Source organism: Antedon mediterranea, chromosome 3 (genome assembly GCF_964355755.1).
Source record: "Antedon mediterranea chromosome 3, ecAntMedi1.1, whole genome shotgun sequence".
In the NCBI taxonomy this organism is placed as follows: Eukaryota; Metazoa; Echinodermata; class Crinoidea; order Comatulida; family Antedonidae; genus Antedon; species Antedon mediterranea.
The window spans coordinates 37,604,300-37,620,718 of record NC_092672.1 but is presented as its reverse complement, the minus strand read 5'-3'; the positions used below and the strand labels follow the sequence as shown (position 1 = coordinate 37,620,718).

Sequence of the window (16,419 nt, the reverse complement as noted above, 5' to 3'; positions counted from 1 at the left end):
ATGAATCATTCAAACTGTCAATTGGCTTGTGTTGCGGCTTGTGTTCTAGTGGGAACCAAGCTTTAGTGTGAATGGATTGGGATTCACCACTTAATATGTTAAAATAGAATTCCCACTAGGTAAGCGGATCATTCAATACTAATAATAAGTATATTGGGTTGTAGCGCGTACTGCACGTCCTCTAGTTGTGTCCTCTAGCTAGTGGGAACCAAGCTTTTAAGGAGTAATTTGCGGGATATAACAAAATCCGTCGTATTTCGTTTTAACCGGTGATTTGATGACAACACCGATAGGAGTCATACTGGACACTTTATATTTGGCACTTGCTATATTTCCATCCAAAACCCATCCTTCCAAATCTGAGTGGTAACCAACCGCATTTGCCGATTCTAGTTGTTCAGGAATTGCTAGCGTTCCTCCAAGCTCGACACACATATCACTTGCTTCAGTGTATGTTAGCGAATTCCTATTCTTCCCTCTAACAGCAATTATTCCATAACTGGAAAAAGGATACTGATTAAGATCTAAGGATTTTGAAACGGAACACATTCCACTGTTATCAACTTCTTTATCATGATGTACAGAGACTCTGAATCGTGTACCAATCAATACATTATACCAACACGTTCGATTGCCTATGTCAAAATAGCAACAGTTTCCAAACATGCCTTTATAAAACCAAGCCCGTCTACATTGTTCAAATCCTATTAAACTGGCGTTGTAAACCTCCATTGGCAGGGCTAGATGTCCTCCAAACTCACTCTGACATCGATTCTCTGCGTCTGTGTAGATGTAACCATTGGCAACATCGTACCTCAAATTAAGAATTTTCCAGTCGGAATGGTAGTCTTTAACTTCGGGTGGAAGGTTCGAGTAGAAATAGCAATAGAAGCAAGGAAACACTGCACTACGGTCTGGATATATGTTACAACGTGTAGCTGGTTCCTCGAGTACACACATATTTTCATCATTGGAGAAGGTCACCTCTCCACTTATCAACCAGCAGTTATCACAGCTTGTTGCATTTTCTCCGTATTTCAGGATGGCCGTCACTAGTTGTTCGTAAGAAGCCAACGAACCTTTACGACGTTGGCATGCTTCAGACGCTTCCGTATAATTTGCTTTTTGGGTTATTTTGAGGAAAATACCATCATGGGCCTGAAAATCAAATGAAATAAAAAGAGCACATTGTCATGGAGTTGGTATGATGATAAAATCAGGTGTGATCAGTAATTTGAGCTTTTAAAGTTGGTGACGAAAGTGCAATTTTTAATATCTTCTGGAACATTTTCCCATAGTCATAGGAAAGTGTATGTGTGTCCAGTGGCATTATTAATGATGTTGTTTTGTGTACGGGCGCGCGTGTGTTCACCAACTTTGTTCCGCTTAATATGGCCCATCTCTTACAATAAGACGGTATTGTAATTGTAGTTTTTGCGTCAGGGAGTTGAGTAATTAGATGTTTTGCCCTACTCTGATAGCTGACGGAATTTGTACTTTTTGAGAATTTCTTCGCAAGTATTCTCAAATGTACTTAGAAATTACGTCAGAGTAGGGCAAAACATCTAATTAATAAGACGGTACTTACTATTAGTTCATACTCCTGTGGCTTTTTTGTCTGTTCTTCAGTTTCTAAACTATCAACTGCTATCTGACATCCAGTATTTGTCCCCACCATTCTTAGATAATTACAATTTTCGAATCCTGTTCTCAAACAATCCCGTGCACATTGGATAATATGATACATGTCATTCGTTGTCCTCTCACTGGTTGATATACGTATTCTGAATAACTCCCACTTTTGACCCGGTATTTGAGCTGAAAAACGTAATCGTAAAATAAAATGGTGACGCTGAAAAGGAACATCAAAGGATAAGTATGAATTTTATCTCAGTCACGTCAGTTTCTTTTCCCGATATTTGGACGGGTTTGACAAAATTCATTTCCCTCCTAAACCTTTTTTACCACTAAAACTCTGTCTTCACTATCAAACTCGTTTGACAAAAAAGTGTGATGTGCCCAAATAAAATATGGTAGTGATATACACAAATATGGTAGTGATATGACATCATCATGTCCATATATATGGGCACGTCACATAAAGTTTGCTAGTGTAGGCCAAGCTAGACAAGGCGAGATATGCCACTAGTCCCCGGATGTTCTGTTAATCTTTAAAAAAAAACAACAAAAACGTTTACCTTGTGTTGTGCACGTGGTACAGAAGAAGATAAACATTCTTAAGGTCATAGTCAAGTTCATGCTGAAATCATTAAGCAAACAATTTCTATCCTTTATTTCGTTATCTGCTTATCGATCTGCTTATCGATCTGCTTATCGATCTGCTTATCGATCTGCTTATCGATCAAATAAAGTTACCATTATTACTTATGTATAATTTATAATATTAAACGGCATAATTATTAATAGATATTGATATTAGTTAAAGTTGTTTGTTCTAAATATAAATAAATGCTAAAAAATGCTATCAAGTCTATACTTACTCTCATATAATACCGATCGAGTTTTTTTTCTATTCTGGAACAACTGTCTCTGCTGTTCACGGTACAAATAAAAAAAATGCTATTTAAAATGTTATTAAAATATTCTCACGTAGTTAAAAATTAAAATGTAGTTGTATACAGTAGTGTTCTTGAAACACTTTATTACCGGTTATTAATAATCCTTTATCAGGTAATTCGTTTATTGTACATTTTGCATAATAACAATAGTAATAATAATAATATTAATATAATATACAATGTATACATAATAAAAAAAAAATACTTTCAGTAAGCGAAATATAGATTTGTTATTATTAAAATACATACAAAAGATTAAATGAACGTTGAAAAAAACCATTGAGCTGTGGAATTAAAAGAGTTGCATTGTGGGAAACAAGCTTCAAACATTTCATTGCAATAACGCGGCCATAAAACGACATAAATTGAAGTTGTTTTTTCGTTTCTCAATACAAATTAAACTCCTGGTTTGAAATAGGCCTTACGAATTAAAATCTAACAAACTAACTAACGTGTAGCTTACCTTACCAAACTTGTCTTGTTCTTTTCGTTTATCAATACAACTTAAACTCCTGGTTTGAATTGACATAGGCCTTAAGAATTAAAATCTAACAAACTAACTAAAGGGTAGCTTACCTTACCAAACTTGTCTTGTTCTTTTCGAACGATCGACTAATAATATCACGATGTGTCGTTTTTATTTATAGGCCTACACTGAATATATCGTGTGTCACATTAGGTAAAAACGATTAAAATAATGTCAACAATACCTATTAGGCCTATTATTCATATTTAAATTTTGGCCCTACATCGATTTAAAATGAATTATTACTGAAGTGTTCATATTGTTATAACAACTGGAAATTTGTATAATGAGATTGTAACAAGAAAAACATAAACTCTATGTTATAGACCTCCAGCATTTAATATCTTGAACAATATTTTATTCTTATTTTGAACTTGGCAATTTAAATTTAATTGTTACTAAGTGTTCATAACCTTGAATAACCCCTATAATAAGAACAAGAAAACGCGTATGCCTATATTGTATTCAATTAAATTCAAACAACAATACAAAGTATCCGCATTTGGTCGAGGGACAACACAGAGACTCCGTCAAATAACTCCGTCACTGTCACCCCTCCTCATGACAACATTACATAACACAGTATCTTTTACCGTTATCCAACTGTTGGATTATTATGTATACGCAATAGGCCTACATCCTGTAATGTTAAAATAAAATTAACAACTATTTCGTGTAGAAAAAGATCAAGGATGTAAAAACAGGGGTGAATCCAGATTTTAGATTAGGGTTGGGGTGGGGGTTGGGCTAAATATTTCATAAATGATAAAAACGATCCGTCGGGTTGCAGAAAAATAAAAGTAGTCATTATTTTAAGACGCGGTTGTTAAATTTTAGGAGGGTGGGACTAAAGCCTGTTTGGCCCCCTCCAAAAACATACAAGAAAACAGGACAAAGTCTTACCTTTTGAATTTAAGTTATGATACTGACTTCTTACTACAAGCTGTCTCTAACAACAACGGTGACGGTATGTCGCTATTACGTTTACGTTTACGTTTACGACGAAATGCTACTGTGATCGTTTACGACGTGTTTATTAAAAACATTTAAATCCAAAGTTATTTAGATAAACAATCAATTATTATAACCCATGTCGATAATTAAGTTACTTTCATTCTGTTACTAATTCAGATACTCTCTAAACCAAAAATAATGATAGGGGCTCTTGATAGTTATCGTAAGCGTTCCATACTTTTACAATCGATTTTGAATCGATCATATAATGCTCAATTGAATGAGTGTGGGAGTAGTTTATATTCATTAACGGTACTTATATGTTTAATAATTCTGTAATTATAGATTTAATTATAAATAAATAATATAAATCTATTATTCAACAAGGTTGTTATTTTTAGGAGGCATAATCGTTTGTGATAAAAGATTTCTAAAACGTGATCAAATGTATTTTATTTGATAATTTGACTAATAAGCCTTGGTACTGAGCATTATAAATATAATAATTGACCACTATTTAACCTTCGAGACACAACAGCCCCTTAATATGAGTGTCACTGGATATTATTATGAATTCGACACAACATTAGCATTTATTAATGATGTCCCAACATATGGGTTGACCCATAGAGATATTATAGTGAACTTAAAATTCAAAAGGTAAGACTTTGTCCTGTTTTCTTGTATGTTTTTGGAGGGGGGGGGGGGGGGCCAAACAGGCTTTAGTCCCACCCTCCTAAAATTTAACAACCAGGTCTTAAAATAATGACTACTTTTATTTTTCTGCAACCCGACGGATCGTTTTTATCATTTATGAAATATTTAGCCCAACCCCCGCCCCAACCCTAATCTAAAATCTGGATTCACCCCTGTGTTTACATCCTTGATCTTTTTCTACACGAAATAGGCCTAGTTGTTAATTTTATTTTAACATTACAGGATGTAGGCCTACTGTGTATACATAATAATCCAACAGTTGGATAACGGTAAAAGATACTGTGTTATGTAATGTTGTCATGAGGAGGGGTGACAGTGACGGAGTTATTTGACGGAGTCTCTGTGTTGTCCCTCGACCAAATGCGGATACTTTGTATTGTTGTTTGAATTGAATTGAATACACTATAATATCTCTATGGTTGACCGTATTGTTAAACACACTATAAAACAAATTGCTTCTCTCAATCACAGACAAGTTCTAATGTAGATAGATAAAAATAATGTTTTTTTAATAAATTAAAATTCTCATATCAAGATTATCTTTAAAGTTCCTACTAGAACGTAGACGCAAATTTGCGTTGCGTCCTAGTAGGAACTACGCTTTAACATTTTTTTGCAACTGACAACGTGCAGAGAAATTTACGTTATAGCGCCACCCAGGAAAATAGTTAGTTTCCACTGCTGAAAAGATCGGAACGACGACCGACGAGTAGTGTAGTGTACTTATAATAATAAGCCCATTAAATCCAGCTAGCCTATCGTTTATTAATAGACGAATTGCATATTGACTTTGGGTATGAAATGGTGCCAGGTACGAATCTATTATTGTTTATTGTTGTACTGTTTCTATAAAGTACTAGCCTAGGCCTAGCCTAGGCCTAGGCATGGAGGTATACCTCCATCATGATGGCCTAGCTAGGCTAGAGGTAGCCTACTAACTAGGCTATAGGCCTAGGCCTACTCTAGACTAAGGGTCAAGTCAATTAGGCCTAACTATTACTAAGCACTGACAGACAGATAACTAAGGTGGTTGGTACAGGGTCCATGTTTCCCTAGTCTGTTGACTGCATCGGGTGGTACCATGGGTGATATTAATTAAACTTTGAAAAAGGGTGAATTTTCGGCCATGGTGTATGGAACGCCAACAAGGTAGTCAATGTTTACACAGTAATAAAATAATTATTAATTACTGCAATTTCAAAACTATGAATTCTTGTAATTGTGTAATTGCTTATATTCCAGAATTGTGTCGCCTAGCAACTCACAAGCGGGCAAGCGGTCATGAAAGTGCTCCTGTTGTCTCCTCTTCACCTGCAAACTGGCAACAATACCTCATCACAACGGATACGGTACTCATTTTAATTCAATACATTTTGTATATTTTTTTAAGAGGGTAAAGAGATATAACCCTCTATAGTTAGGATACTTTACTCTCATTGCCTCGTCCTTCGAATGAGACGTATTAGCTGTTGTTCCCATATCTTCAGTGCAAATGGTGTTAGTTTTATGTACAATCATAATTTACCATATAAGATATATTGTATTATTTATTCATGGTGTTCATGATGAGATATTTGATATAGCCATTTTAGATATACCAATGTATATACTACAATATACTGTAAATACTATTACAGTATATACATTTTTACTTTACATTTATTATAACTTTTAGTATCCTAAATTCAAGAAAAAAGAGAGTAATATGTTTTAACGAAACATCTAGTTAACATGTATTTGTAATATAATAAACAAATAAAAGTGGTAGATACACCACAAAAGAGAAACATAAAATGTGTGTTCATGCATAATAAAGAACTTGGTACACTATTTGAAAAGAGATCAACTCCTAGTGAGCTGATAGTAGGTACTCGACTGTGCCACTTTAGGTAGAGGGCCTAATCCAATGAATTACATTATTTTTACTGTAAGGTGGGTACATGTGTGACATGATTGGTTGATTAGATAGGGTATGTTAAAAAGCGAGAATTCTTTGACTCATTTTATTTTAATCATATTCAGGAATTATCTGGAAACTGATGGACACGTAGTTGATCTTCAAGATTGCTACCAGTTTCAGAGTTCAGAGCAGTTTGAAGATCATGTGACAACCTCTCAGCCAGATTGTGTCCTTGCTGTTCATGCATATCGTAGTGGGTTGTATTTACAAGGTTTGTGAAGGTGCACGATTTTATTTCCTATTGTTTCCCAATGCTCTGCTATTTGTGATAATAAAAAAAAAGCTCAAACTTTTTTAGACCAGCAAAACAGTGTCAAAACACTATAAATGTACCTATCAATCATATCATGTTAGTGATACTCAAATGCAGACACTTAATTGATTTTCTTTCAGGCAAGCCCTAGGGAGTGAGGGCGCTTTCCTGACAGACTGGTGCCACCCTCTGCTTAGAACATGTCCCAAAATATAATTTATTGTTCATAAAAAATGCAAGCTTTATTTCTTTTTAACCATAAATCTCTCAACTGAAACAATTAATTATTTATTTTTTTCTTCTTTCAGCTTGCACTCTTCCGTTAATTCTTGTGTTTGGAGGAACTGATTTAAATGAACATTTTAAATGTACAGACAAGATGGCTGTCATGACAACGGTTGTACACAAAGCAAAGTAAGATACAATTATTTAAAGCTCTGTCTACACTATCAAACTTTATGTGACAAAAAAATGTGATGTGCCCATATGATGATATATATGATGATGTCATATCACTACCATATTTGGGCATATCACTACCATATTTGGGCACATCACACTTTTTTTGTCAAAACTAGTTTGATAGTGTAGACAGAGTTTAATATTGTAGATGTAGTAAATGGTTCCTCTCATTTTCTTCTTTTTTTTTGGTTATTTCAGGATATTTTATGATTATTTTTTTGTGCAAAGCGCTGTATTAATATTATTATTATTTTTTTGCATCATGAGGATCAGTGGCTAAGAATAAACATTTGTATTATTTGGTTTTTGTTTATTATTGTAGTAGGTTTTTATGGTATTGATTGGGAAATTGTTGAGAGTTTTGCTGTGTTTGTTAGGGAGGTGGGATTGTGTCGGAGAGAAGTTGTGTAAAGGGAAAATTTAATTTCTATTAAATATTAATCTACTACTTTATTTAGGTTTCTGCTAGCATTTAGCAAGCCAATGTATGAACAAGTTGTACACCTCTGGGTAAGTTGCAATCTTTTAAACTAATCCTTTTAATCTTTATTATTTTTTATAATTAATCTTTTTAATCTTTATTATTTTATTATTTAATCTTTATTCTTTTTATTTTTTAATCTTTTTATTTTTTTATCTTTTTAATCTTTATTCTTTTTAATATTTAATCTTTTAATCTTTATTCTTTTATTATTTAATCTTTATTCTTTTTATTTTTTAATCTTTTTATTTTTTTATCTTTTTAATCTTTATTCTTTTTAATATTTAATCTTTTAATCTTTATTCTTTTATTATTTAATCTTTTTAATTAATCTTTATTTGATTTAATCTTTTTAATCTTTATTCTTTTAATTTTTAATCTTTATTCTTTTAAATAATTAATCTTTTTAATCTTTATTCTTTTTAATAATTAATCTTTTTAATCTTTATTATTTTTAATATTTAATCTTCTTAATCTTTAACCATAAATCTCTCGGCCAACAACTGAAACGTTTGATTATTTATTTATTTTAGCCTGATGTCAATGGACAACTTATTCTCCAACCCCAGGGTAAATTATTATTAAATAATTTTAAAAAGCAAAAACAAAAGTATATAATTAATTAGCTACTGTACAATTATTTATTAATTAATACTATTGCCTAAAAATACAAAAATGATGCAACTCCTGTTCAATGTTCAATAACATTTATTCAATAATGGTAATAAAATACTGCTTATTGTTAATAAATGAACATAATTATAATCTGTTTCTTTTTAGCTGTGAAGACCTCACCAGATGTTTCCTTTAGTTTCACCAGACACCTTCAGGATATTTGTTGCGACATACGTCAAGATAGCGACATCTTTCTTCTCTTAGCTGGACTTAGACCCGTGAAAGACGCCCTCTATCTTTGTCAAGTGTTTTCAGGTAAATTATGGACAATCTTACAATAAGGGAAAGTATCCCAATACCGGACAATCTTCTAATACCAGAAACCCTTAGGCAGCTGGCCAAGAATGTCTTGTTTTTTTTTTTAAATTCTTGTATTCTGAATGTGTTTTTGACCTATTGGACCTCAGTAAAAGTCTGGGTTTGGGAAAATTTCCGGTTTTGTAGTGAAACTCTAGTTTTTTTCTCATCTTTTGTAGTTACTATATAAATGTCATCTTGTTTTTCATAAATCTTTATTTTCTGTACAACAGAATGGCACCAAGAGGAGAACACAGTTCACTTAGTCTTGGCTGGTCCAGACCTAGATACAGCATATACAAATCAAGTTAAGCAAATTGTTAATGGGTGAGAAATAGTCTTATTACTATATATAACATTGTAACCAGTGGCCGTATTCACTATTCACACTTATGCTAAGGGAAACAAAAATCTCTTATCTAAGTAAATGCAATTTAATGGAAAGGAAATACTTAATATTTAAGGGAAATCACTTAAGTGTGATTGGTGAATACGGTCAAAAGCTCTCCTGGACAATATCTGCTTCTCTATAACTTTCTAATGACATCTTTGTACATAGTTTTATGGAATAAATTGATTTTGATTGATTGATTCTCTATGTATCTAAAGCTCTGTCTACACTATAAAAAAAAAACACTGACAAAAAAATATGATGTGCCCGTATATGAACATGATGATGTCATATCACTACTTACCATATTTGGGCATATTACTACCATATTTGGGCACATGACACTTGTTTATCTTTGATAGTGTAGACAGAGTTTAACACATTTCATTATCAGTGTTTTATGTGTTTTCCAGTTTGTCAGGTGTTCACTTATTACCTGAGCTTTCTCTTGCTCATGCTCATGCTGCTATCCAACAATCCTTTGCACTGCTCAACTCATCGCTGAGCGAGGGAATGTCGTCTACTATATTAGAGGTAATTTTGGAGATTTTTTTTCAATTAAATTCAGTAAACATTTTTAATATAATACAGTATTGCATAATAAAAAAGCATATTATAATTTCAAAGTATTAGTAGTATAAAATAATTTTAAATTCAAGCTAGAAGATTAAGCGATTGAGTTCGTTGTTTGAGTCCCCCGGGCCTAGCATGTGTGATGTACGTGTTTTTTTTAAATTATTTATTTTGAGTTTTTATGTGTTTCCTTTTCATCTTATATTATGTATTTATATATTGTTGTATATTTTTATGTTTGATGAATAAAGAATATTTGATTTGATTTGTTTGTTTTGTAAAATCCTGAATAAATTGAATTGAATTGAAAAGTTAAACTCGGAAGTAGTATTTCATTTATGGAGAAACTTCTAGGTATGTATACTTGATACTAGAATAGATGCATATTTTAATTACTTGTTATTTAATATACAGGCTATGAATCTTGAAGTGCCAGTAATAGCAAGAGGTATACCAGGAAACAAGGCAATCATATCACATGAAGAAACAGGCTTACTGTTTAACACGCCACAGGTAAATAGCTCTATTTTAAAGTTATTTGTTGTAGTTAAAGTGATTATGAGTTCACATATTGTTTTCATACCTCCTTATGTTGCTAGAATTAGTGTTAAATCAATAATATTGAGATTGTAAGGTTAACATTTAACTTGAAGATTAGGACTAAAGTTTAAACTAGTTTGACAGAAAAATTTACCCAAATATGGTAGTGATATGATATCATCATGTCCATATATGTGTACATCATGTCCATATATGGGTACATCATGTCCATATATGGGTACATCATGTCCATATATGGGTACATCACATATAGTTTGATAGTGTAGGCAGAGCTTTAGCTCATTTTCCTCTGTAAAATGTCAGGGGCATAACTTATGACGGTGGTGACTGGTCAAACCATGTTTCTAGAATTCCTTATTGGCTAGTATCAGTATGTTAACCACCACAATGCCATTCTTTCATTTGAAAATCTCAACAATGTTCCAGCCCCCAATAAATGATATTGATCTTGATTTAATTCTAATTTGTAATATTTCTGAGTATCATATTTTATTATAACTGAACCAGCATAGATAGATACTCATCATGAAAAATGATTACTGACATTGTACAGTGTACCAGGAAATTGAATCCTGTACTATCAATACATTTTAGTTAGTGTTGACATAAAATGACCAATTTTACAACATACATAGATAAGACTAGATATTAAATTTATCTTAATAGCTCATCATTCATACTATTATCCATTTCAAATGTCTCACCTAATCACGTCCTGTTCCATCATTCAGCATTTAATGTAGCTTCTTACTTGGTTTTATTACATTTTGTTGAAGGTAACGTGAATAAAAATTGATCTTTATTTGTTTAGAATATTTGTAAAAATTGTTTTGTTGATTGTCAAGGCGAGGGCCTAAAAGTAGTGAAGTGAAGTCCTGAACTTAATTTGATGTCCTATCTTTTGCATTACAATTTGTAAAATTTAGTGGGCGCCTTGAATCCACCCCTATTTAAGACTATTTACCCTGGTAAGTTAGTGTCATAGGTCAATTATCGCTATCTTTGGTGGTTGGGTCACCAACTTACCCAGCTAAATACTAAACTAAAGAAAAAATTCCCAATGAAATAAACCAATTGACAATGAATGATAGACGCTAATACCATAAATTAAAATACATTTGTCGCCCTCTATCAAGTTATACAACACCACAGCATATTGCCTAGTTACAGTTGTCGGAAGTGGCACCGGCCTCTAGTTATTGTTTTTTTTTTACAAAGCGCCACTAGTAGGCAACAATAATTTTTGGTGATTCCAGTATAGTTATGACATGCTATGTGTGCCAAAATGTTTTCTTTTAAAGAATATGAGGCTGAATCATTATCTAGAACCTAGACTATAAAGGCATTAGTAGTAGACCCCAGAAGCAGCATTTAATGACCTTAGCTAGTATAGCACTTCAACTGCAGCAATTTGCTGTAATGTCATTTTAATTACTTAAGTAATGTGTACCCTTAAGTAACTTAAAAGTCAATAGCAACATCTTATGATAAATGTACTGTAGTGTTAAGTCAAGAGTATCGTCTTGTATTTTAACATTAACATGTTTCATTATGGGTTTCAAAGAATATGTAATGATAAAATAATGTTTCATTATGGGTTTCAAAGAATATGTAATGATAAAATAATGTTTCATTATGGGTTTCAAATCTGTACCAAATTATGATTATTTATTGTTCAGCAGATATAATGTACCACATTGCATAATACATTGAGTACTGTATTTGTATGCTAACAAATGTTTAAAACAATCAATATGTTCCATGTTGACATTTTATATACAATATATAATGTGATAAAGACTGATTTATAAATAATAGCAAAAAAAGTTATATAGAAATGTTATATTTTGTTTGAAGGTTTGGTTTGCATGACGAAATCAAATGTTGATATAAAGTTTGCAGTACACCACTAATATATTTCCGCCAAGTTTCTCTCGGTAAAGTTGAGTATAAACCTGGTGTGGCTGATTCATTTCCTCAATAAGGACTGGCTGGCACTTTTGAGAATGTCAAAAGGTGTTCTTTTGTGCTGCAAACTTTATATACAATTTTATATTATTATTATTATGGTGTCATTATTTTCACATCTTAATTTTGTATATACGATATATATTGTAATAAAGACTGATTTATATACAACAACAGAAAATAATTATATAGAAATTTTATATTGTTATTATTACTGTCATTATTTTCACATGTTTATTAATTATGTCTTTTAATCATTTAACCTTCAACAAATGTGTTTTCATATACTTCCTTTATTATTTTACTTACAATACAATTCATTTAAATATGTTTTCTTTTTGTCAAACAAGGAATTCATCCATTATGCAAAGCTTTTGAGAAAAGATGAATGTTTCAGAAAGCGGATCATTCGTAATGCTGAAGACTACTTAACAGCTAATCACTCGACTGAGAAAGAGAGAGCTAATTATTGTAAAGTTGTGGCAAAGATTACAGACTGTACTGAGTAATGTACAAGTGAGTGATTCTTGATACTATCTTATCATATGATGCCATCAATAATCTATATATATATATGCTATGTTGTTTCACCTGTCGGTAAGGTTAAATGCTGTATTTCTTAGGCGCAAACAATATTTATTCATAACAAAGTACGTAATCTACGAAGCAAAGATACACGCACATAAAAGGTTTTTCTTTTTTATCTTTAGACAGCAGTTGGCAGTCATTTGGTTACAGTGACATACATTACCCTTCTTGGTAACAAAAATATCCTGTGATATAATATTAAATTTACAATTTTCGCAACAATAAACACAATCACATTGGTTTAAAATACAATTTATAATATTCTGCCCAGATGAGATCTAATAAGATCAAACAGTCAAGTCTGCAAATTGATTGATTGATTCTTTATTTTTCACACAACATTCATAAAAATATATCGAAAAAGAAGATAAAGTACAATAAAGTGTGTAAAACAGGATAACAACAAGCAAGCAAAGCTTTTATAATATAATATAAGAATATATATATATAATATACATCACAGTCACAGAATTTATACGAAATGAATTAATTAATTTGAAGCGAATACATATGGATGTATATAAATTTATAATCGTAGAAAATTGCCAGTAATACTGGAAATTAGAAATGAATTTGTTTTAGCTGTATATAATCATTATATTCCTATCAGTATTATCCACAGTCATGAATTTGGACAAAACAGACTGTACTTTAATAAATAATGCAATAAAATCTTCTAAATTAATTAATTTTTTTAGTCATTGAACCATGCTGTATTGTAGGTACAGGCGTGAAATTTTAATAAAAATGTTGGTTAATTGTACATAAATCAAATATTTGTAACAGAAATCAAGACGAAAAAACATGAATTTCCCTTAATATCGTCAAATACAAAATTTGGCAAAATTCTTCCATAAAAACCAGGAAGACTTTTTTTCAGTAGTTAGGTGGTTAACCTAATGTAATAACATTTCTGGTGACTCCCTAGAAGGTGAAAAAAGATGGTGGATATACGGTGGATAATTTTTGCTATAGCATGAAAATAAAAATCTGAAGTTGAATAAAAATACCATAAATGTAATATTCAAGTTATATTACCTATATTTAGTCATCTGATAACATTTTTTACCACACTGTTTAGTTTTCATAGCTTTTTAAAGTGCCTCTCTATTTACAAAATGTGTGTACAAAAGAATAGAGATTTTACTGTGTAATTTGAACTATCCCCCCACTGATAAGAAAGTGCTTATTTTCAACAAGCTTGTGTAACACAAATAAAATCCCAAAAATTATGAAACATAGGGGAAACTATAGATCGATAATTATTGGAATGTATGATCAATAGAAATTTTTTGCCCGCACCTGGCCTTTAAGGTTAAGTTAAACAAACATAATGCTTATTACCTATTATTTTTACTTACTGTTAGTAAGGAATATTAAACTGTTTTTGATCAGAGAAGGGTTAGTGACTTGGGTCATACTCATTCATCGACAAAAAAAAAAGAGAAGTTGTATGTAATGATGAGAAATTTATCAGTTACTTTAAAACACTATCGATCATCCACGCTTCACGACAGAGAAGAAATATCTGAGAGTTGTGTTATTCAAAAACACCTCACTGCATCTACAACTGCGGTATTTTAAGTCAAATGTATGCAACGTTAGCTCCGATACGCTCTGGTTATGTACTATTTCAAATATTCTTATTCCAAACATTCAACCGTAATGTGTTTAAGGTACTCTTATCAAATGTCATCTATTAGCAAGCCGAAATATTATACTTGAATAAATGAAATTTTATAATAAATTAATACAGTTTGATTTATTTAAGCAGGTCATTCGTGTTTGGTGTGCAACCATAAATGATATGGGAAATCATTATTTAATGACTGCTATCCAATATCTACACGACATGACAGTATAACACATGAAATCAAATACCGTTCACGTGTTATGCCCGCGATCAATTTGTCGGAACAGTATATACCGTATCTTACAATATATACAGTATATACCGTATCTTACAATATATACAGTATATACCGTATCTTACAATATAGTTTGCCTTATAACATTCTTCCAGATGCTTTGTTCTCACTAGCGACGCAACGTAAAGCAATCTACGCAACGTAAAGCTTGGTTCCCACTAGAACGTAACGCAAGGACGTAAACGCAACGCAAGCGTTTTAACCAATGACAAGCGAAGTTATAGAAAGTTAGCAATCACAATTGAATAAGCCATCGCTTGTGATTGGTCAATTCACTTGCGTTGCGTTACGTCCTTGCGTTGCGTCGCTAGTGGGAACCACGCTTTAAGTTTGATTCCCAGTACGACGCAACGCAAGAACGTAAGCGCAACGCAAGCGCAATCACAGGTTATTCAAGTGTCGCTTATCTGATTGGTCAACTCGTTTGAGTTACGTTTACGCCCTTGCGTTACGTCCTAGTGGGAACCATGGCTTTAATTGCAGTGCAATAATGACGTAAGCGCAACGTAAAGATTTGACCAATCACAGGCGATGGATTATTCGAACGCTTGTCATTGGTCAACTTACTTTCGCTGCGTCTCCTAGGGGGAACCAATCAAATTAGTTTGTAACAATTCCAAATTGTTGTTTATTTACCTAATATGGTAATGTTATAATTATACATCGTACCTTATAAAATATTTATCATGAAATATTATTCAGTTGATGTATTCAACTAGACCAGCCGGGTCGATGTGATACTTAATGTTATCTACCTGATATCGTTACACGTCACATGAACTTAAACTGTTTTAAGCGGGTTATGACCATGATCAATGCTATCGGAACATTAAGCGCCCTAGCTAACACAAGGCTAAACATAATTGTTGCAATTATCCCGTTGGGTTGTAAGTGTGGCTTTATTGGCAACCGTTGGGTTGCATCCGTGGCTTTATTGGCAACCGTTGCGTTGTTACACTTTGTCCGCATGGGATATGTATTATTTACTCACCTGCCCTGACGCAGGTGAAAATCGCGGCACTTTAAAAGGCCATAGGTGCATTGTAACCTGGCTAAGTGATGTGCAATCTCTATAGACTTAGATCTTGGCAAGATTTACTTTGTGAAGATTGACTGACAGGCGGAATCAGTGGTATGTAGGCTTTGATTCGTTGCCTTCTACGGTCGTTGGTCCAAATCCTTTATCCTTCAATTATTTTATTTCGTCAAACTGGCTTGACTTTTTGTCTTGCTTGTTACAACATAATAAAATATGATAAAATGGGTAAAATACTGACAGACCAAACAAAACAAATGCAACAAATACAAAAAAGGTTAAAACATGCGCGTAGTCATGCGCGTAGTCATGTGCGTAGTCATAAAGCAACCTTTCGTTTCCGTCATGTGTCTACGTCGAAAAGTCATTCTGAACAAATGAGGGATTCTACTGTCGTTTGTAAAACATAGTTTGTTATATAATAGATCATTATTTTCACTTAAAACGTCGGTCTTTCTCCATTGATGTAT

General features: G+C 32.5%; 1 protein-coding gene across 2 annotated transcripts; it reads left to right on the top strand.

Moving 5' to 3' along the window:
• The first annotated feature begins 5,458 nt into the window (after nucleotides 1-5,458).
• LOC140043946 (glycosyltransferase 1 domain-containing protein 1-like) lies at nucleotides 5,459-14,732 on the top strand. 2 transcript variants are annotated; one of them, XM_072088441.1, is made up of 12 exons: nucleotides 5,459-5,587; nucleotides 6,019-6,125; nucleotides 6,799-6,947; nucleotides 7,298-7,403; nucleotides 7,910-7,961; nucleotides 8,466-8,502; nucleotides 8,713-8,862; nucleotides 9,138-9,231; nucleotides 9,709-9,829; nucleotides 10,283-10,381; nucleotides 12,748-12,913; nucleotides 13,112-14,732. In XM_072088441.1, the coding sequence occupies exons 2-11, from the start codon at nucleotides 6,058-6,060 to the stop codon at nucleotides 12,904-12,906; spliced, it is 1,035 nt and encodes a 344-aa protein (XP_071944542.1). In that variant the 5' UTR covers nucleotides 5,459-5,587; nucleotides 6,019-6,057; the 3' UTR covers nucleotides 12,907-12,913; nucleotides 13,112-14,732. The 2 variants fall into 2 exon arrangements, with proteins under 2 accessions (XP_071944542.1, XP_071944541.1); XM_072088440.1 differs by having other exon boundaries at nucleotides 13,108-14,732.
• Nucleotides 14,733-16,419: the final 1,687 nt, after the last annotated feature.